At 39.4% G+C, this 15,913-nt stretch overlaps 1 protein-coding gene across 1 annotated transcript in view; it reads left to right on the forward strand.

The window, feature by feature from the left end:
- Positions 1–1,437: 1,437 nt before the first annotated feature.
- The window catches only part of ENTREP1 (endosomal transmembrane epsin interactor 1), an 89,039-nt gene continuing 74,563 nt past the window's right edge, over positions 1,438–15,913 (forward strand). Inside the window, exons 1-2 of the mRNA XM_089691050.1 lie at positions 1,438–2,098; positions 11,275–11,331. Of these exons, the coding sequence (XP_089547176.1) occupies positions 1,733–2,098; positions 11,275–11,331 (423 nt within the window). The 5' untranslated portion in view covers positions 1,438–1,732. The remainder of the gene's footprint in view (positions 2,099–11,274; positions 11,332–15,913) is intronic.

A 15,913-nucleotide genomic window follows, 5' to 3' on the forward strand; every position in this document is an offset into this window, starting at 1 on the left:
GGCATGCATGGCTTCCAATGGCACTGGGTCATTTGTGTTTATTGATGATGTGGCAGAAGATAGAAGCAGCTGGATGAATTCTGCAGTGTTTAGAGATATACTGTCAGCCCAGATTCAGCCAAATGCAGCAAAGTTGATTGGATGGCGCTTCAAAGTATAGATGGACAATGATCCAAAACACACTGCAAAAGCAACCCAGGACCTTTTGAAGGGAAAGAAGTGGAATATTTTGCAATGGCTGAGTCAATCACCTGGTCTCGACCCCATTGAACATGCATTTCACTTGCTGAGGGCAAAACTAAAGGCAGAAAGACCCACAAAGAACAACTGAAGACAGCTGCAGTTGAAGCCTGACAAAGCATCAGAAAGGAGGAAACCCAGTCTTTGGTAATGTCCATGAGTTCCAGACTTCAGGCAGTCATTGCCAGTAAAGGATTCTCAACAAAATATTAACATTTTGTTTATGATCATATTCAATTGTCCAATTACTTTTGGTCCCTTGAAAAAGGGTGGATGGCTACTCTTAAGAGCTGTAATTCCTAAACCCTTCCTCCAATGTGGATGTATGTGCCCTCAAATTAAACCTGAGAGTGTGCACTTTCAGCCCATATCCATCATATAACTAGAGCTTGAATATGTTTTGGTAAATACCTGAAAAACCTAAAATTGAGCCTGTGCACAAATATATATATGGACCTAACTGTACTAAGCTCTGCAGCAACTACACTTGTAGAGTGTGACTGTACTTTGAACAGTGCAAGGTCTGTTTGCCTTTAGTAAATCAACCCCTATGTGTTCATGGACAAATAGGCTTTTATTGAGTTGAATTGAGGGGCTTTGTTAAAAAAAATTCTAAAAGCTTCTGAACTCACGTTTAGGAGCAGCAGTGTATGAGGCCTAAGGGAGATTCACCCATTCCACTTATCACCACACCTGAAAGTAAAAGAAAATCCCAAATTATGGGTTGTCCCCAGAACAGGAATTGTGGGGATATCTTCCAATGTGGACACTAGTTCTGAGGGACTCCCTCACTTTGGAGGGATTTTCTCTCACTTCCTGTTTTGGCTATGGGACAGGAAGTGAAGGGAAACCTCCCAATTGGACACAAGTGGCAAAAATAAACCTTACAGGGGTTCTAACCTTCCTTTATTCTATGTAATAAAAAGAAAAAAAGGTTCGGACATTAGTTCTATTTCACCTAATGGATGTAGGGCAATTTCTTCTCAGCAGGCAGAGCTGTATGCCAGTGTGATGTTTAGGGAAAAGGAGGGAAAAGTCTGCTGTGAGATTTCTCAGCCCTTCCTTGGACTAGTCCCAGATTTGGGACAGAAGTCCAGTAATATTATGGGAAATGGTCCCTATGAGAGGAAAAAGGTCAGAACAGAGGTGTCCCTCCCATTGGTGTGATGTCCAGCCTCCAGAGGGAAGTTGATGTCCAGCCCTCTTTGTACACATGCCAAGTATGTGAGAGCCAGGCACTGCTCCCCCTCCTAATAATGACTGGAGTTATTTTGGAACTTCCATGTCGGATTGTGGTGTGCAGGAAAGAAGAAGGGAAGAGGGTGTGAGGTGAAGAAGAAGAAGAGGAAGGCTTCCAGGAAGAGGAGCTGAGGAATGAGAGCATGCTATGGCTGGCCCATATCACAAGACGGTATTAGCTGGGCTGTTTTCTGTCTGATCAGGTTTCCAGCCTCCCCCCTCTTCCAGCACTGCTGCTACCCTCCCCTTCCCAATGATGTCTCTGCCAGTGCTGCTTCCTGGCTCCTGTTGTCCCATGGCCGGGCTATCCTCCTCCATGGGCAATGCAGCCCCCACTTCTTCCCCGGGCGGGGACCCCTCTCAGCACCGGACACGTAGGGCCCGGGGGGTACTGCAGCCCCCGAGATGTTCAGCCTCCCTGGGGCTGTGCCCCCCTCCTCCTGTCAGCAGTAGGCGCCGAGCGGCTTCTGGACTCACTCTGCCTGGCAGACCTCTGCTCTCCCTCGGCTTGTTACAGCTCATCCTGGGCTGCTGCACGGTGGCCCTCAGTTTTGGGGCCCTCTCACTCAGCAAGAACCCCCAGATCAGGAGCTCGTGCCCTTTCTGGGCTGGCTCTTCGGTAAGTAGTCCTGCCTTTATCTCAGATAACCAACCTTTCCTCTCTGGGGCTTGGGGCTCATCTCTGCACTTGTTGGAATGAACTTTTCATTGTTGGACTCGGGCTGCTGCTACTACTACGGCTGCTGGGTTGTTTTTATAGAAATACCAGAGATGGACTAATAAGGACACATACATGACACCCCAGGACCGTCTACACACATACATACATACATACATACACACATACATACATACATGGGAGAATAGTGCACCCCTGCATTTGTTACATTATTACATAGAGTCATTGAGAGTTATAGAGAGTGATTGTTACACTGACACTGTGCAGGGACCCACACAAGTCACACATAAAGTAGGCATAAGGGCAGTCTATGTATCTACAAATCTGTCTACTTACCAATCTATCTACTAATATCTAGCTATCTATTTATCACTCTCTCCCCCCATACATGTATCTGTCTGTCCATCTACCCATTTATTTATCTGTCTATCTACCCATCTATCTATCAAACTATTAATATCTATATATATTTCTATTTGTCTATTTACATATTTATTAAACTTCTATCTATCTACCCATCTATCTATCTATCTATCTATCTATCTATCTATCTATCTATCTACCCATCTATCTACCCATCTATCTACCCATCTATCTACCCATCTATCTACCCATCTATCTACCCATCTATCTACCCATCTATCTATCTATCTATCTATCTATCTATCTATCTATCTATCTATCTATCTATCTATCTATCTATCTATCTATCTATCTATCTACCCATCTATCTACCCATCTATCTATCTATCTATCTATCTATCTATCTATCTATCTATCTATCTATCTATCTATCTATCTACCTATCTATCTATCTACCCATCTATCTATCTACCCATCTATCTATCTACCCATCTATCTAACTATTAATATCTATCTACTCACCCATCAGCTATCTATCTATCTATCTATCTATCTATCTATCTATCTATCTATCTATCTATCCAACTATTAATATCTATCTACTCACCCATCAGCTATCTATTAATATCTATCTATCTACCAACCAATCTATTTATCTAACTATTAATGTCTATCTATTTACATATCTATCCAACTATTAATATCTATCTACTTACCCATATCTATCTAGTAATATCTATCTATCTATCTATCTATCTATCTATCTATCTATCTATCTACATCTATCTATCTACATCTATCTACCCATCTATATATTTATTGAACTATATCTCTCTATCTATCTATTAATATCTATCTTTCTATCTATTTTTTTGTCTATCTATTTACATATCGATTTATCCAACTATTAATATCCATCTATACACCCATCTATCTATCTATCTATCTATCTATCTATCTATCTATCTATCTATCTATTATTATTTATGTCATGTACTTATATAGCGCCATCAATTTACACAGCACTTTACATATATATTGTATATTCACATCAGTCCCTAACCCTCAAGGGGTGTACAATCTAAGGTCCCTAACTCACATTCATACATACACATACTAGGGCCAATTTGACAGGAGCTAATTAACCTACCAGCATGTCTTTGGAGTGTGGGAGGAAACAGGAGTACCCGGAGGAAACCCACGCAGGCACAGGGAGAACATGCCATGGTTGGGATTCGAGCCGGCGACCCTAGTACTGCCAGGCAGAATTGCTAACAACTTAGCCACTGTGATGCCCATCTATCTAACTATTAATATCTATCTTTCTATTTGTCTGTCTATCTATTTACAGATCTATTTATTTAACTATTAAGATCTATCTATCTATCTACCCACCTTTCTATCTATCTATCTATTCCCCTCCCTCCTAGGTTGTAAGCTCGAAAGAGCAGGTCCCTCGAACCCCTCGTGTATTGTATTGTTACTTTCTTGTCTCATGTTCTGTCCCCCCTGCTACTGTACAGCGCTGAGCATACCCATTGGCGCTATATAAATACTGTATATTAATAATAATTATTATGTATCTCTCTATCTATCTATCTATCTATCTATCTATCTATCTATCTATCTAGCCATAGAACAGAGAATAGTAAGACATGCCACAAGTGAGTTTACTGTAAGTTAGGTGAGTGTTCATATAAACCCCAGCGTCTGTTAGACAATATTAAAGGACGACTGTTCTGCTGATTTATAAAAGAACCCTCTCAGCATTTCCTTTTATTGCGAAAAATAGCTCATGAGCTTTTTTTGTTTTGATGTCCATGAGTCATTGTTAAAATTGGAATACAGGTCAACTTTCCTCATTGTTTCTTTTGTTTTGTTGTTAGGGTCACTGATAGTACGTAATGATTGGTAGTCAGAGAGGCCCATGGTGAATGTTAGTATGAGGTCAACACAGCACATTGATCACTATGAGGAATGGAGAGTCAGTATTGACAGTGGGGTGAGCAGTGTTTACTTCTGTATGGTATCAATCTCTATACATAAAAGATCACTGTGTTCACTATAATACATCATTATCTTAGGTTGATAGCATTATCGTTTTAGACAACATTGCATAATTATCTTTTTTTATACATTTGAACAACGATTAGCAGTGACAAACCTGTGCTTTTTTTCCAATTAGAACAAAGCAACAGGTTTTCCTAATGTGTAGTCAAATTATTTTAGCTGTTGATAGTGTAAAGCCAGCCATAGATGGTTCAAATCTCAGCGATTTCAGCAGGCACCAGCTGAGATTCGAACTGACTGTGTTGATGGGGGAATCAAGCGATTTTCTTTCTCACTGTTGAAGGAACAAAAATCATATTGTCTATGGCCTGCTTAAGTAAGGTTTAAAGCCCCTGTCACTTTACCTTTTGCTGTGGGCAGTAAGTGCCAGATCTAGTCTGTCTGATGTGGGGGTGCAGTAAAAATGTTGGGGGGTGGAGGATGGGAGGGCAGAAGACAGGCAGTACAGTGGAGGCTAGGGTTGGCTTTGTGGGGGTTGCACAACTAAAATCTGGGGGGGCATAGCCCACCCCAGCACCCCCCTAGATCCAGTCATGTATGCAGTTGGGGAACACAGGCAGTCAGAGCAATTTCTACAAAGTGAGGGTAATCCCCACTGGGACAGGTGTACCCATTAGAAGATATGCTCTGTGGTGACAACTTCAAAATGTTGAATTTTCCCTTTATTTCTGTCTCAGTGACAATGGTAACCAGGACAAATGGAGAAGGTAAATTTACCCAGTTGGGACACAGGGAGCCCTATAAAATTTCTGGGAGTTCTAATCCTTTCCTACACTGTCCTAAATAGAAAATAATTGGCAATATGGCCACTGTATAGGCTAACTTTTTAGATCCAGTTACAGTCATATTTAAGGTGAAACGTGCAGCATGGTTGTGGGTGGACTCCCACCCCTAAAATGACCTCCCATGACAGCATACAAAGGTTCTTTCCCCTTTACCCCTCCCCCCTTCCTGGTAGCTGTCAGCTTTGAATTTTGCATGTCTGTGCAGGACTCTACTCACAATCCACTGATCATGGTTGCAATGCTTTTCAGGCTCATTAAAGAAAAAATAATAAATGCACAATTTTTGGTGCAAATTTAGGTGAATTGGATTGAGCCTTTTGTTGCTACCCAATTCCTTAGTGTTGGAAACCCTTGTAACCTCTCGCTGCCAGGTCCATACAGGATACATTGTGCAAATATCACGGGGCCTTAAAAATCAGTAGCACCTTCTTTTCATTTTACTGGTCCTATGCTTTCAGAAAATGCATGGTTTGGGGTGTCTTTTACAAACTGAAAGCTGTAAGGGAAAAAAAAGCAACGGAAAAATTGCAAAAATGGCCTTGCCACATAGGTTTAAAAATGGAGCGCAGGGCCTGTCAGCGAAAAAGTTAAAGTATAAAAAAAATTGGGCTGATTCCTCCATCCACACAAACTAGGTTGATGAAGGCATTTCCTTCTCTCCCCAGGATATTGTATTCCTGGACTTCTATTGAGTGGAGACGATCACACACTAAGGCTGGCCATACATTATACAATTTTCTTTAGAAAATTGCTTTAGATTTAAAAAAAATCATATAATATGAGGTCAAACCTAAACAACACTTTCAATTGTATCCAATTAGGCGGGCCCTTGCGCTACATAGTTGAAGGTAAATCTAAAGGAAATTGGGCAGAAATTGGACAGAAAATGGGAAGAAAATTGTATAGTGTATGGCCAGCCTAAGTGAAATTTGTCCAGTCCGTGCTGAACCAGACACATTTTAATCGGTCTATGGCCAGATTAACCACTTCAAGTCCGCACACTTTCACCCCCTTCCTGTCCAGGCCAATTTTCAGCTTTCAGTGCTATCACACTTTGAATGACAATTGCGCAGTCATGCAACACTGTACCCATATGAATTTTGTAGCATTTTTTTTGAGACAGATAAAAGTTTATTTTGGTGGTATTTATTCGCCACTGGGATTTTAATTTTTATGCTACATAAATGAAAAAGTACAAACATTTTGAAAAAAAGTGTTTTTCATATACAATTTTGAAAATAAATAATCTTGCTTCATAAATCTTGGCCAAAATGTATTCAGCTATCTTTTTAGTACAAAAAAAAATAACCCACATTAGTTTATAACCAAAAATTTTAATTTTTCGAAACATTTTTATATTTTTATTTTATTTTTTTATATTATTATGTTTTTTTTTTTTAACATACTGTCACCCTAGCAGTACAGTCTCACCATAGTGACACTGCACTACTTGTGGGGGGTGATGAAGATTTTTTTTTCTTTTTTTACACTGATTGCTTTTACACCCATAAAGGCTGTAAAAACATTCATTTTCCTTCTCTCTGGCTGCATTCTTGCAGCCTTTCAGAAATACTGAAATTGATTGGTCACAGCTTGTCACATGGTACAAGACTGTTGTGAATAGCTTTGTACTAGATGACCTCTGTGATCATTCACAGATTTTACAAATAGTAAGCAATAATGTCAGGAAGTGACATCTTGTTTACTACTGCTCTCGAAAGAGCAGGGCCCTCGAACCCCTCGTGTATCGCATTGTATTGTTACTGTATTGTTGCATGTTCTGTCCCCCTTTGTAATGTACAGCGCTGAGTGAACTGTTGGCGCTTTATAAATACTGTATAATAATAATGTGATCACTGGCCAATCAGGGATCACATGAATCGGGGCCTCGTTTTGGTGTGCAGGTAGGGGAGGTCCCAGGATACCTACCCTCCAAATCCGGAGGACACAGCGGGCACCGGATCGCGGTGCCCAGGGAGCGTGCAAAGGCAGTGAATGCGGGGGCCATTTATAAACTGGAACCCGCTTTGGCACTGCTCCCGTCTATCCGTTTATGTACATGGGCCGGACGGGAAGTGGTTAAAGGTCATCACACACATTACAATTAGGGCTGCCACCTTATCCCTTTAAAACTGAACACATATTAATTACACAGGCTCTGAGGCTAATTTAATGCAGATAAGGCAGTAAGTGAGTTTAATTACCACCTTAATCAGCCACAGAACCTGGGTAATTAATGTGTATCCGGGTTTAAAGGGGATGAGGTTGCAATCCTAGTTACAATCTGACTGTACAATCAATTTTAGATTAACCAAAACTATATACCAGGAAAAAATTACCTAAATTATTCAATCAATCTGCATCTAAACAGGCAGAACCTTGTACAACATAGCTGTTGGTAGATCTAAAGAAGAGTCTACAGAAAAATTGTAATGTATGTGGTGAGCTTAAAGCCAACAATTTTATTTTTTATTTCAAAAAGAGCAGGGAGGGGTGTCTCATTTGGTAGATTTCTCTACACTTCCTTCACTGTAGATACACAAATTGCAATCAAAACCCAGCAGCAGTTCTAACTCTTCACCGGTCTGTCTAAAACTTTAATAAAAATAAAAGTTTGGGGTTTAGATACAATTTAAAGTGAACCTGTTTCTTTGCTTTTTGTTTTGTTTTAGAAACTATGGGGAAGGGTTTCAACTACTTGCAGCCTGTCCACAGTAGTTATACTTTGGGTGAGCAGCACAGCCCCGCCAAATCATGTACCTTTACGTCAGTGGGACGATTTTGTCAACAGGTTCAATGATTCATGTTTGAGACCTGCTGATCAGCTGTGTCCAATCACAGTACAGAGCCCTGTGTTTTTAAAAACACTCAAGGCTTTGTACATTGATCAGCGATCTGGATGTTTCTCTTCCTGCAAAGCAGAGAGAAAAAACATTAAGATAGAAAAGTAAAAGCAGCACACATTACACATTGTTAGGCAGATATTTAACCTCTTGATTGCCCCTAGATGTTAACCCCTTCCCAGCCAGATTGCCTGCCACCCTATCACAGTCACTTTATAAGTTGCTGATCACCTCATTATCAGTATATCGTCATAGCTGTGTAAATTCCAGTATATGTACCACAGTTTGTAGACTCTATGACTTTCGCACAAACCAGTTCATATACTCTTAGGCTACGTTCACACTAGCGTTGTGTGCAGGCGGCAGAGAGGCGTTTGGGAAGCGTTTTTACCGCTTCCCAAACGCCTCTGCCAATTCTGCACATTACAGCACATGGTGCTGTTCTAACAGGAGCGTTTGCGTCACGTTGCGTCGTGGCAAAACGGACGCCTCTGGTCGAGTCAGGAAGCTTTGAAGCCTCCTATTCTCATCTATGGTGCCGCTCCGCAAACGCCCGGCCGGCGTTTGCGGTGCGGTTGCGACGCGTTTGCGGGGCGTTTGCGGAGCGGTAACACCACTCAAACTGCATTATAGGCGTTTGTGGGGCGTTATTAATGCTCGGAAAACGCCTAGCAACCACCGCTAAACCGCGCATGCTGCGTTTGCCGAACGTTAAAAAACGCTCCGCAAACGCCGGACCAACGCTTGCCAAACGCTATAGGGGCGTTTGGCAAGCGTTGGTAAAACAGCCTAGTGTGAACGAGCCCTAATTGGGATTTTTTTTGCCAAAGACATTTAGCAGAATACACTTTGGCCTAAATTTATGAAGAAATGTGATTTTTACATTTTTTTTCAGTGGATGTTTTATAACTGAAAATAGAACTTTTTTTTTTTTCAAAATGTTGTTTAACCTCCCTCCAAGGTAAGTGCAGAAGGGATCCCAGAGCAGCGCCGCAGGGTATTCCCGAGTGTAGCTCGGGGTAAAATTTCAGTACCACAAGCGGTAACCCCGAGCTACACTCGGGAATACCCTGCGGCGCTGCTCCGGGATCTCTTCTGCACTTACCTTGTCCTGCGCTCCCGTGATGTCCCTCCTGCAGTGTCCCCTGTAATGTAATCCGGCCGATGCCGGCATCTGTCTTCTGGGTTCCGTCCCCTGCGACGTCAGGACGTACGGGGGATGGAACTAGCGGGAAATTTAAAAATGACAAAAAGTGACATTCACTAAAATCACATAGTAAAACATTACTGTATCAAACCATTTCACATACATTTTGTCCCTACTGCTTTGTCCTGTGTCCTGCCTGCATTTTTACTGTTCTTTCTGCCTGGAAACTGAGAAAAGTCCATGGCGTCCAAAAAGCGTCCCTTTAGGTCAAAAGTGGTTTTAGACCAGCTAGAGAACAGCGATAGTAAATTAGAACCACTTGCAAAATTGAGTGATAATGATTCGTGGGGAAATTCGTCATCAGACACTGAAAACGATTTTGAGACTTTGCTCAGTGATGTGCGAACTTGGCGCTATATTTCAAATTTCAGTGTTTTTGGTTTGATTATATTATTGAATTAAATTTATTATTATTATATTATTTTTTATGATTATTTATTAAATTATAATTTATGATTTCGTGTTTCAAATTTTAACATACCTGGGATATTTACTAGACTCTTGTTCGGACAGATTTCAGTGAGTTATTCCTAAGAATTACAGGCCTACAATAAAAAAAAAACATATTTCCATGCAAAAAAATGTACCGCTTTGAGCACAGAAATATGGACATAATCAGACCGTTAGGGAGGTTAAATCACAAAAAAATAACCCATTGGTGATCAAATACCACCAAAAGAAAGCTCTAGTTGTGTGAAAAAATTATAAAAATGTAATTTGCATTCAGTGGTCATGAAGGGGGTAAAACCTTCTGGAGCGCAAGTGGTTAATATTTGTGAAATTTGAATACTGCTATCTAAATTGCCCTTAGGGAGATCTTCCTTCACTTTCCCCTCACAGAGACTTTCCTAATCTGTCCAAAGCTAAATGAACATATTTCCAATCTAAGGCTAAGTGCAACGCAGAATCAGGCCTGATCCCATTTCTTCAGTGATAATAGAAAGCTGATATTTTATCACATGCACTTGGTTATATATAGAATTGTGTGGCCGTAGTCATGAGGCAATATGAAAAGTAGCCTTTTAGGTCACGTGACTGAAATCTGGCCCTAGATATGAGACACCTGGGAGGATTTTAATTGATAAGTAAACTAATGAAAAAAAAAAGGCCATTTATTTTAATTTAATAAGAATAGGGTTGGATTAGAACCCTTGTCAGGTTTGTATTGGTATCCGTGTCCTGCTTAGGTAGATGCACCTTCCCTATTTGTCTTGGCGATCATTATCACAAAGACAGATATAAAGGGAAAATTCTAAGTTTTACAGCTGTCACCAGAACAAGAGGTGAGGGGAAAACTTCTGAAAGGGGCATTAGTTCTGGTGACAACTGTCTAAGGCAGTAGTTGTCAACATATGAGCTAAAGGGTGCCTCACATGCAGCCCCTGACATCACCAAAGGGCCGCACATGTTATTCAGTATTTGTAATGCATGAGAGGACTGTCAGAGACTGCAGACCTAATAGAGGAAACGAGGGTCAGACAGTGTGGACAGGATACATTTTTGGCTGGGGATATGCTGCAGAATACAAAATAAAATTGGGAACATGATACATGAGGCTAGTAGAGATCAATGATATTATCCTAATCAATGTTCCCAGTATAAATTGCTGAGGTCCATGGGCCACACATCAAATACCAAAGGGCCACAGGTTGGGCACCGGGGGTCTAAGAGGTGATTTCCTCTACCTATAGATTTTTCTCTTACATCATTTAGCATCTATAGGACAGGAAGCAAAGGGCAATCTTCCCATACCAAAATATTTGTTTTTTTGTGGCATGGCCTTTTAAATTAATATTGTAAAGCTTTGCTCAATAATGATTCTAACTGTAAATCTTATATGTATTGCAGGTTATTTTGTCGGGGATTATAGGACTAACCACATGGAAAAAGCCTATGGTTCTTCTGGTAAGGTAAAACACACAGATACAGATTAAAATTTATGCAAATCCTAGAACAGAACTTTTCTGCTCTCTTTTGGTCTGTGAATACACTATCGAAAGCATTTTTTAATTCTGTTTGATAAGTGCATAAATACCTGTAGATTTTGCCAGAAATTCTGTAGGGGTTATGTGGTCAGTGTTCTCTGGAATTAATTAGAAATTAAGTAGGCAGAGCTGACACCACATGCCTATGCTTTCAGAGGTAAAAATTCACTGTGTTGTCAGCTCAAACAGGAAGGTAGAAATACTCTGGCACATCAACAGGTATTTTTCTGTATTTGCAGCATGTTTAAAGGGATAAAACAAGGGGACATGTGCATGTATTGTAGAGATATAATGAATATGTTCCTTTTTTATTTTTCCTTAGGTCCATATATATTTGGACACAGGCACAATTTTAGATTTTTTCAGGTATTTCCCAAAACATATTCAAGCTATAGTTATATAATGGATATGGGCTGAAAGTGCACACTCTCAGGTTTAATTTTGAGGGTATGTACATCCAAATTGGAGGAAGGGTTTAGGAATTACAGCTCTTAAGAGTAGCCATCCTACCTTTTTCAAGGGACCAAAAGTAATTGGACACTTGAATATAATCATAAATAAAATATTCATTTTTAATATTTTGTTGAGAATCCTTTACTGGCAATGACTGCCTGAAGTTTGGAACCCATGGACATTACCAAAACTGGGTTTCCCCCTTTTTGATGCTTTGCCAGGGTCTAACTGCAGCTCTTTACAGTTGTTCTTTGTTTGTGGGTCTTTCTGCCTTTAGTTTTGCCTTCATCAAGTGAAATTGTTTTACAGATGACGTTGTGTGCTTTGGATCATGAGCTGTTCCAAGCCTTCTCCACTGTTTTCTTCTCGTCATTCTGGTACAGATTAATCTTAGTTTCATCAGTCCAAAGAATGCTTTTCCAGAACTGGTCTGGCTTTTTTGGATGTTTTTTGGCAAAGTCTAATCTGGCTTTTCTATTGTTCAGGCTTATTAATGGTTTGCACCTTGTGGTGAACCCTCTGTATTTGCTCTCGTGAAGTCTTCTCTTGATTGTAGACTTTGACAATGATATGCCCACCTCCTGGAGAGTGTCCTTCACTTGTCTGGATGTTGTGAATGGGTTTTTCTTTACCATAGAGAGGATCCTGCGCTCATCCACCACTGTTCTCTTCCGTGGACGTCCATGCCTTTTTGTGTTGCTGAGCTCACCAGTGTGTTCTTCTTTGCTCAGAATGTACCAAACTGTTGATTTGGCCACTCCTAATGTTGCTGCTATCTCTCTGATGGATTTGTTTTGTTTCTGAAGCCTTACAATGGCCTGTTTCACTTGCATGGACAGCTCCTTTGAATGCATGATGTAAGTTCACAGCAATAGAGTCCAAATGCAAATACCACACTTAGAATCAAATCCAGACCTTTTACCTGCTTAATTGATTAAGACATAACAAAGGAGTAGCCCACACCTGGCCATGAAACAACTTTTGATTCAATTGTCCAATTATTTTTGATCCCTTGAACAAGGGGGATGGCTAATCTTAAGAGCTGTAATTCCTAAACCCTTCCTCCAATTTGGATGTACATACCTTCAAATTAAACCTGAGAGTGTGCACTTTCAGCCCATATCCATTATAGAACTATAGCTTGAATATGTTTTGGTAAATACCTGAAAAAATCTAAAATTGTGTCCAAATATATATGGACCTAACTGTATGCTTTCAAAAAACAGAAGGAAAGGCAAATGCTTCCTTTCATTGTCTAGGCTAGTATTACTTTGCCCAAATGTTTTTAAATCAACTTCAGTGTCATTATTAAATGAAAAATGTAAAAGAACCAAACTTATGCAACAGAATGTAAATGGATTGTCAAAGCTTAAAAAAAGTTGGTCCTACTCACTCCTACCTTGTCTATCAACTAGACTGTATGAATGGTATCCTGATGTGCTATGATGATTGCATCCCTGGACACTCTTTTTCCAGGTGTGCCTCCACTGCCCTTAAAATGTATCTAAAGGCATATTTTTTGTTTTGGATACAGTGTTAATTGATTAGGACTTCTGGCAGGTTTTATTGGCGTTCATATTCCCTATTTGGAATTTTGCTATCCAAAGTAAAAATCAAGTTTTGGCTTTACACTGGTCACACAAGTTATAATATTATTATGCACTCTTCTTTTAAAGGTACAGTCTACGTTTTTAAAAATTAATAAATGCACCCACATAAAATAAATAAATGTGCATTTATTAAAGGATAAATTAATCTTTTGAAAAAAAATAATAAATGCACATTTTTGCAGGTAAATAAATGAGCAGATCGCAGGTGCATTGTCAGGCTCCTGCAAACTCGCAGGATAGCTGTCTGCCCACGACACATATCAATGTTGCATCTGTCCCCTGCTGGCACTGCACTGAGATCTGAGCGATCAAACAACACAGATTGTTCAGTTCTCCCCTCCGCTTTGAGCAGAGAGCTGTGATTGTTATTCATTGGAGTGCTGGGCTGTGGAGGCGGCCGGAGGGGCTGGCTTAGGCTCTCAGTGGTTTGCTGAGAAGCTGAGCCAGCTTCTGGCCCTGGTATTTGACTGTAAAGTCAGTTGAAAACAGGTCACAGGAGTGTAGAACAAACTGCACTCCTGTGATCCTTATGAGAAATAGGGCAAAAAAGCTTTGGCTATAATGTCTCCTTTGAATAGAAGCACAGAAAAATAGGAAAGTCAGAGGTGAAATGCCAGTGCAATAGAGCACAGAATTCAAAACCTGAATACTATTTCATAAAATAAATAATGATCAGTTTATGAAACGTGCAGCGAACAAAATTGTTGATGTTGCCAATAAATACCAAATCCAAAGCTTTGTTTCACTATTTAAAGTGTTTCAAAATGAAATCCTGCATCTGGTTGATGTGGAAAAATTATTTTGTTTGCAGATACTGTTACAATTATGAAGTTACACATATTATCATTACAGTTACTTATATCATTAGATATGTTTATTTATATAGTGCTTTAAGTAGTTTACAATCTAATGGAAGAAGAGATAGATACTGAAATGAAGGGAAAGTTGTTGAAAAATTGTTCAGTTATGTCTTTTGTCCCTTTTTTATGGGCTACCATACTACTGCAAGACTGGTTTATGAAAACTAACCCAAAGTATAAATATTATTTACAGTTAGCAGTTAAAAAAAAGCTGTAAATAAAATAAAAACTATGCCATGTGCAGTAGCTCCAGGTGAAAGCCATTTTCTGTGTAGGAGCCATAGAACTGCTTCTGAGATTCCCCCTTCCAGTGCACCATAATTGTCATCTGTGATTAATCATACCAGCATTACAGTATACTCAGAAAAGAAGTTGGCAGCTCTAGCTGTCAAAAAAGCTGTCTCAATCAGTGTTTATAAACAGCAACACTGTTTATAAGCTCCAGACGCCATTATACAAGGATACATGTTGTTACTTTTGTATCTTTCTGTTCATTCATCTGTAGATCAAAGGTATGAACTGAGATCTGCAGATGATGTCATTTAAAGCAACCTGACAAGTAAAAACATTTTTTTTGCTTTTTTTTTAAATGTTCATCTGTTTACTCCTTTATTAAATTTACTCTAAATAGTCCTAATGAACTCTTTAGTCTCCTTTTCTCTTCAACTATTATTTTCTTACTAAGTTTTTTTTTTGTTTCTATTTTAATAACTTAATACTTAAACTTTTTTTGGTTTTGTTTTGTTTGTTAACATTTTTACACATTTAACATATAATTGCACATTTCCCATTTTAAAAGTTCAAAACTTAAAAAAAACCCCACTTTATTTCATTTGCAAATAACTTTGCAATGCTTTGTAATAGAATCATAATTTTTGTGTCATTTTAAACAGGACAGACTACAGAATACAATTTTATTTGCAGTAACACTATTTTTAAACTAATTGCTCAAAAAAAAGGAAAAAGTGCATTTTGTTTAGTTTTGTTGTGTTTTGTCATCTAAGGATTGGGGAAAATCACTGTTGAAAGACAATATCATGAAAACAAAGTATTGCTTGTCCTTAAAAAAACAAAATATGTATTATCTTATTATCTTTAGTAATGACAAAGTTATTGCTGAATAAACAGGTCCATAGCGGAATTGTAAAAAATTATCTGGTCCATAGGGGGTGAACAAATGTGAGAGATGAAGTTCATACTTTTATTGCCGTTGCTCAGACACTACTCACATTCAGCTGCTGAGAACAAGGAAAGGATGAGTAAACTTCGATTTCTTCTACGTGACAGCACTGAACCAATCACCAAGCATTAGCACTGTCATATGACAGGAAGGATAGTGAGTCACGTGCTCCTCCACGCCTCCATACCTAGAAATACCATAACAAGGGGGAGGGAGGGAAAAGCAAATACAGATGTGCTTAAAACTTTGCATACCCTGGCAGAAATTTTGGCTCCGATATTTAAAATATGACTGATCATACCAAAAAACGTTTATTTAAGATTAGTGATCCAAATCCACACCTACCTATCATCTAACAGTACACGATCAACAGAAACCCTCTGGCTGAATGTCTATTTA

The sequence above is a fragment of the Staurois parvus genome, unplaced genomic scaffold (genome assembly GCF_062004578.1).
Source record: "Staurois parvus isolate SC_StPar_1 unplaced genomic scaffold, SC_StPar_1.0 ptg000549l, whole genome shotgun sequence".
Lineage (NCBI taxonomy): Eukaryota > Metazoa > Chordata > Amphibia > Anura > Ranidae > Staurois > Staurois parvus.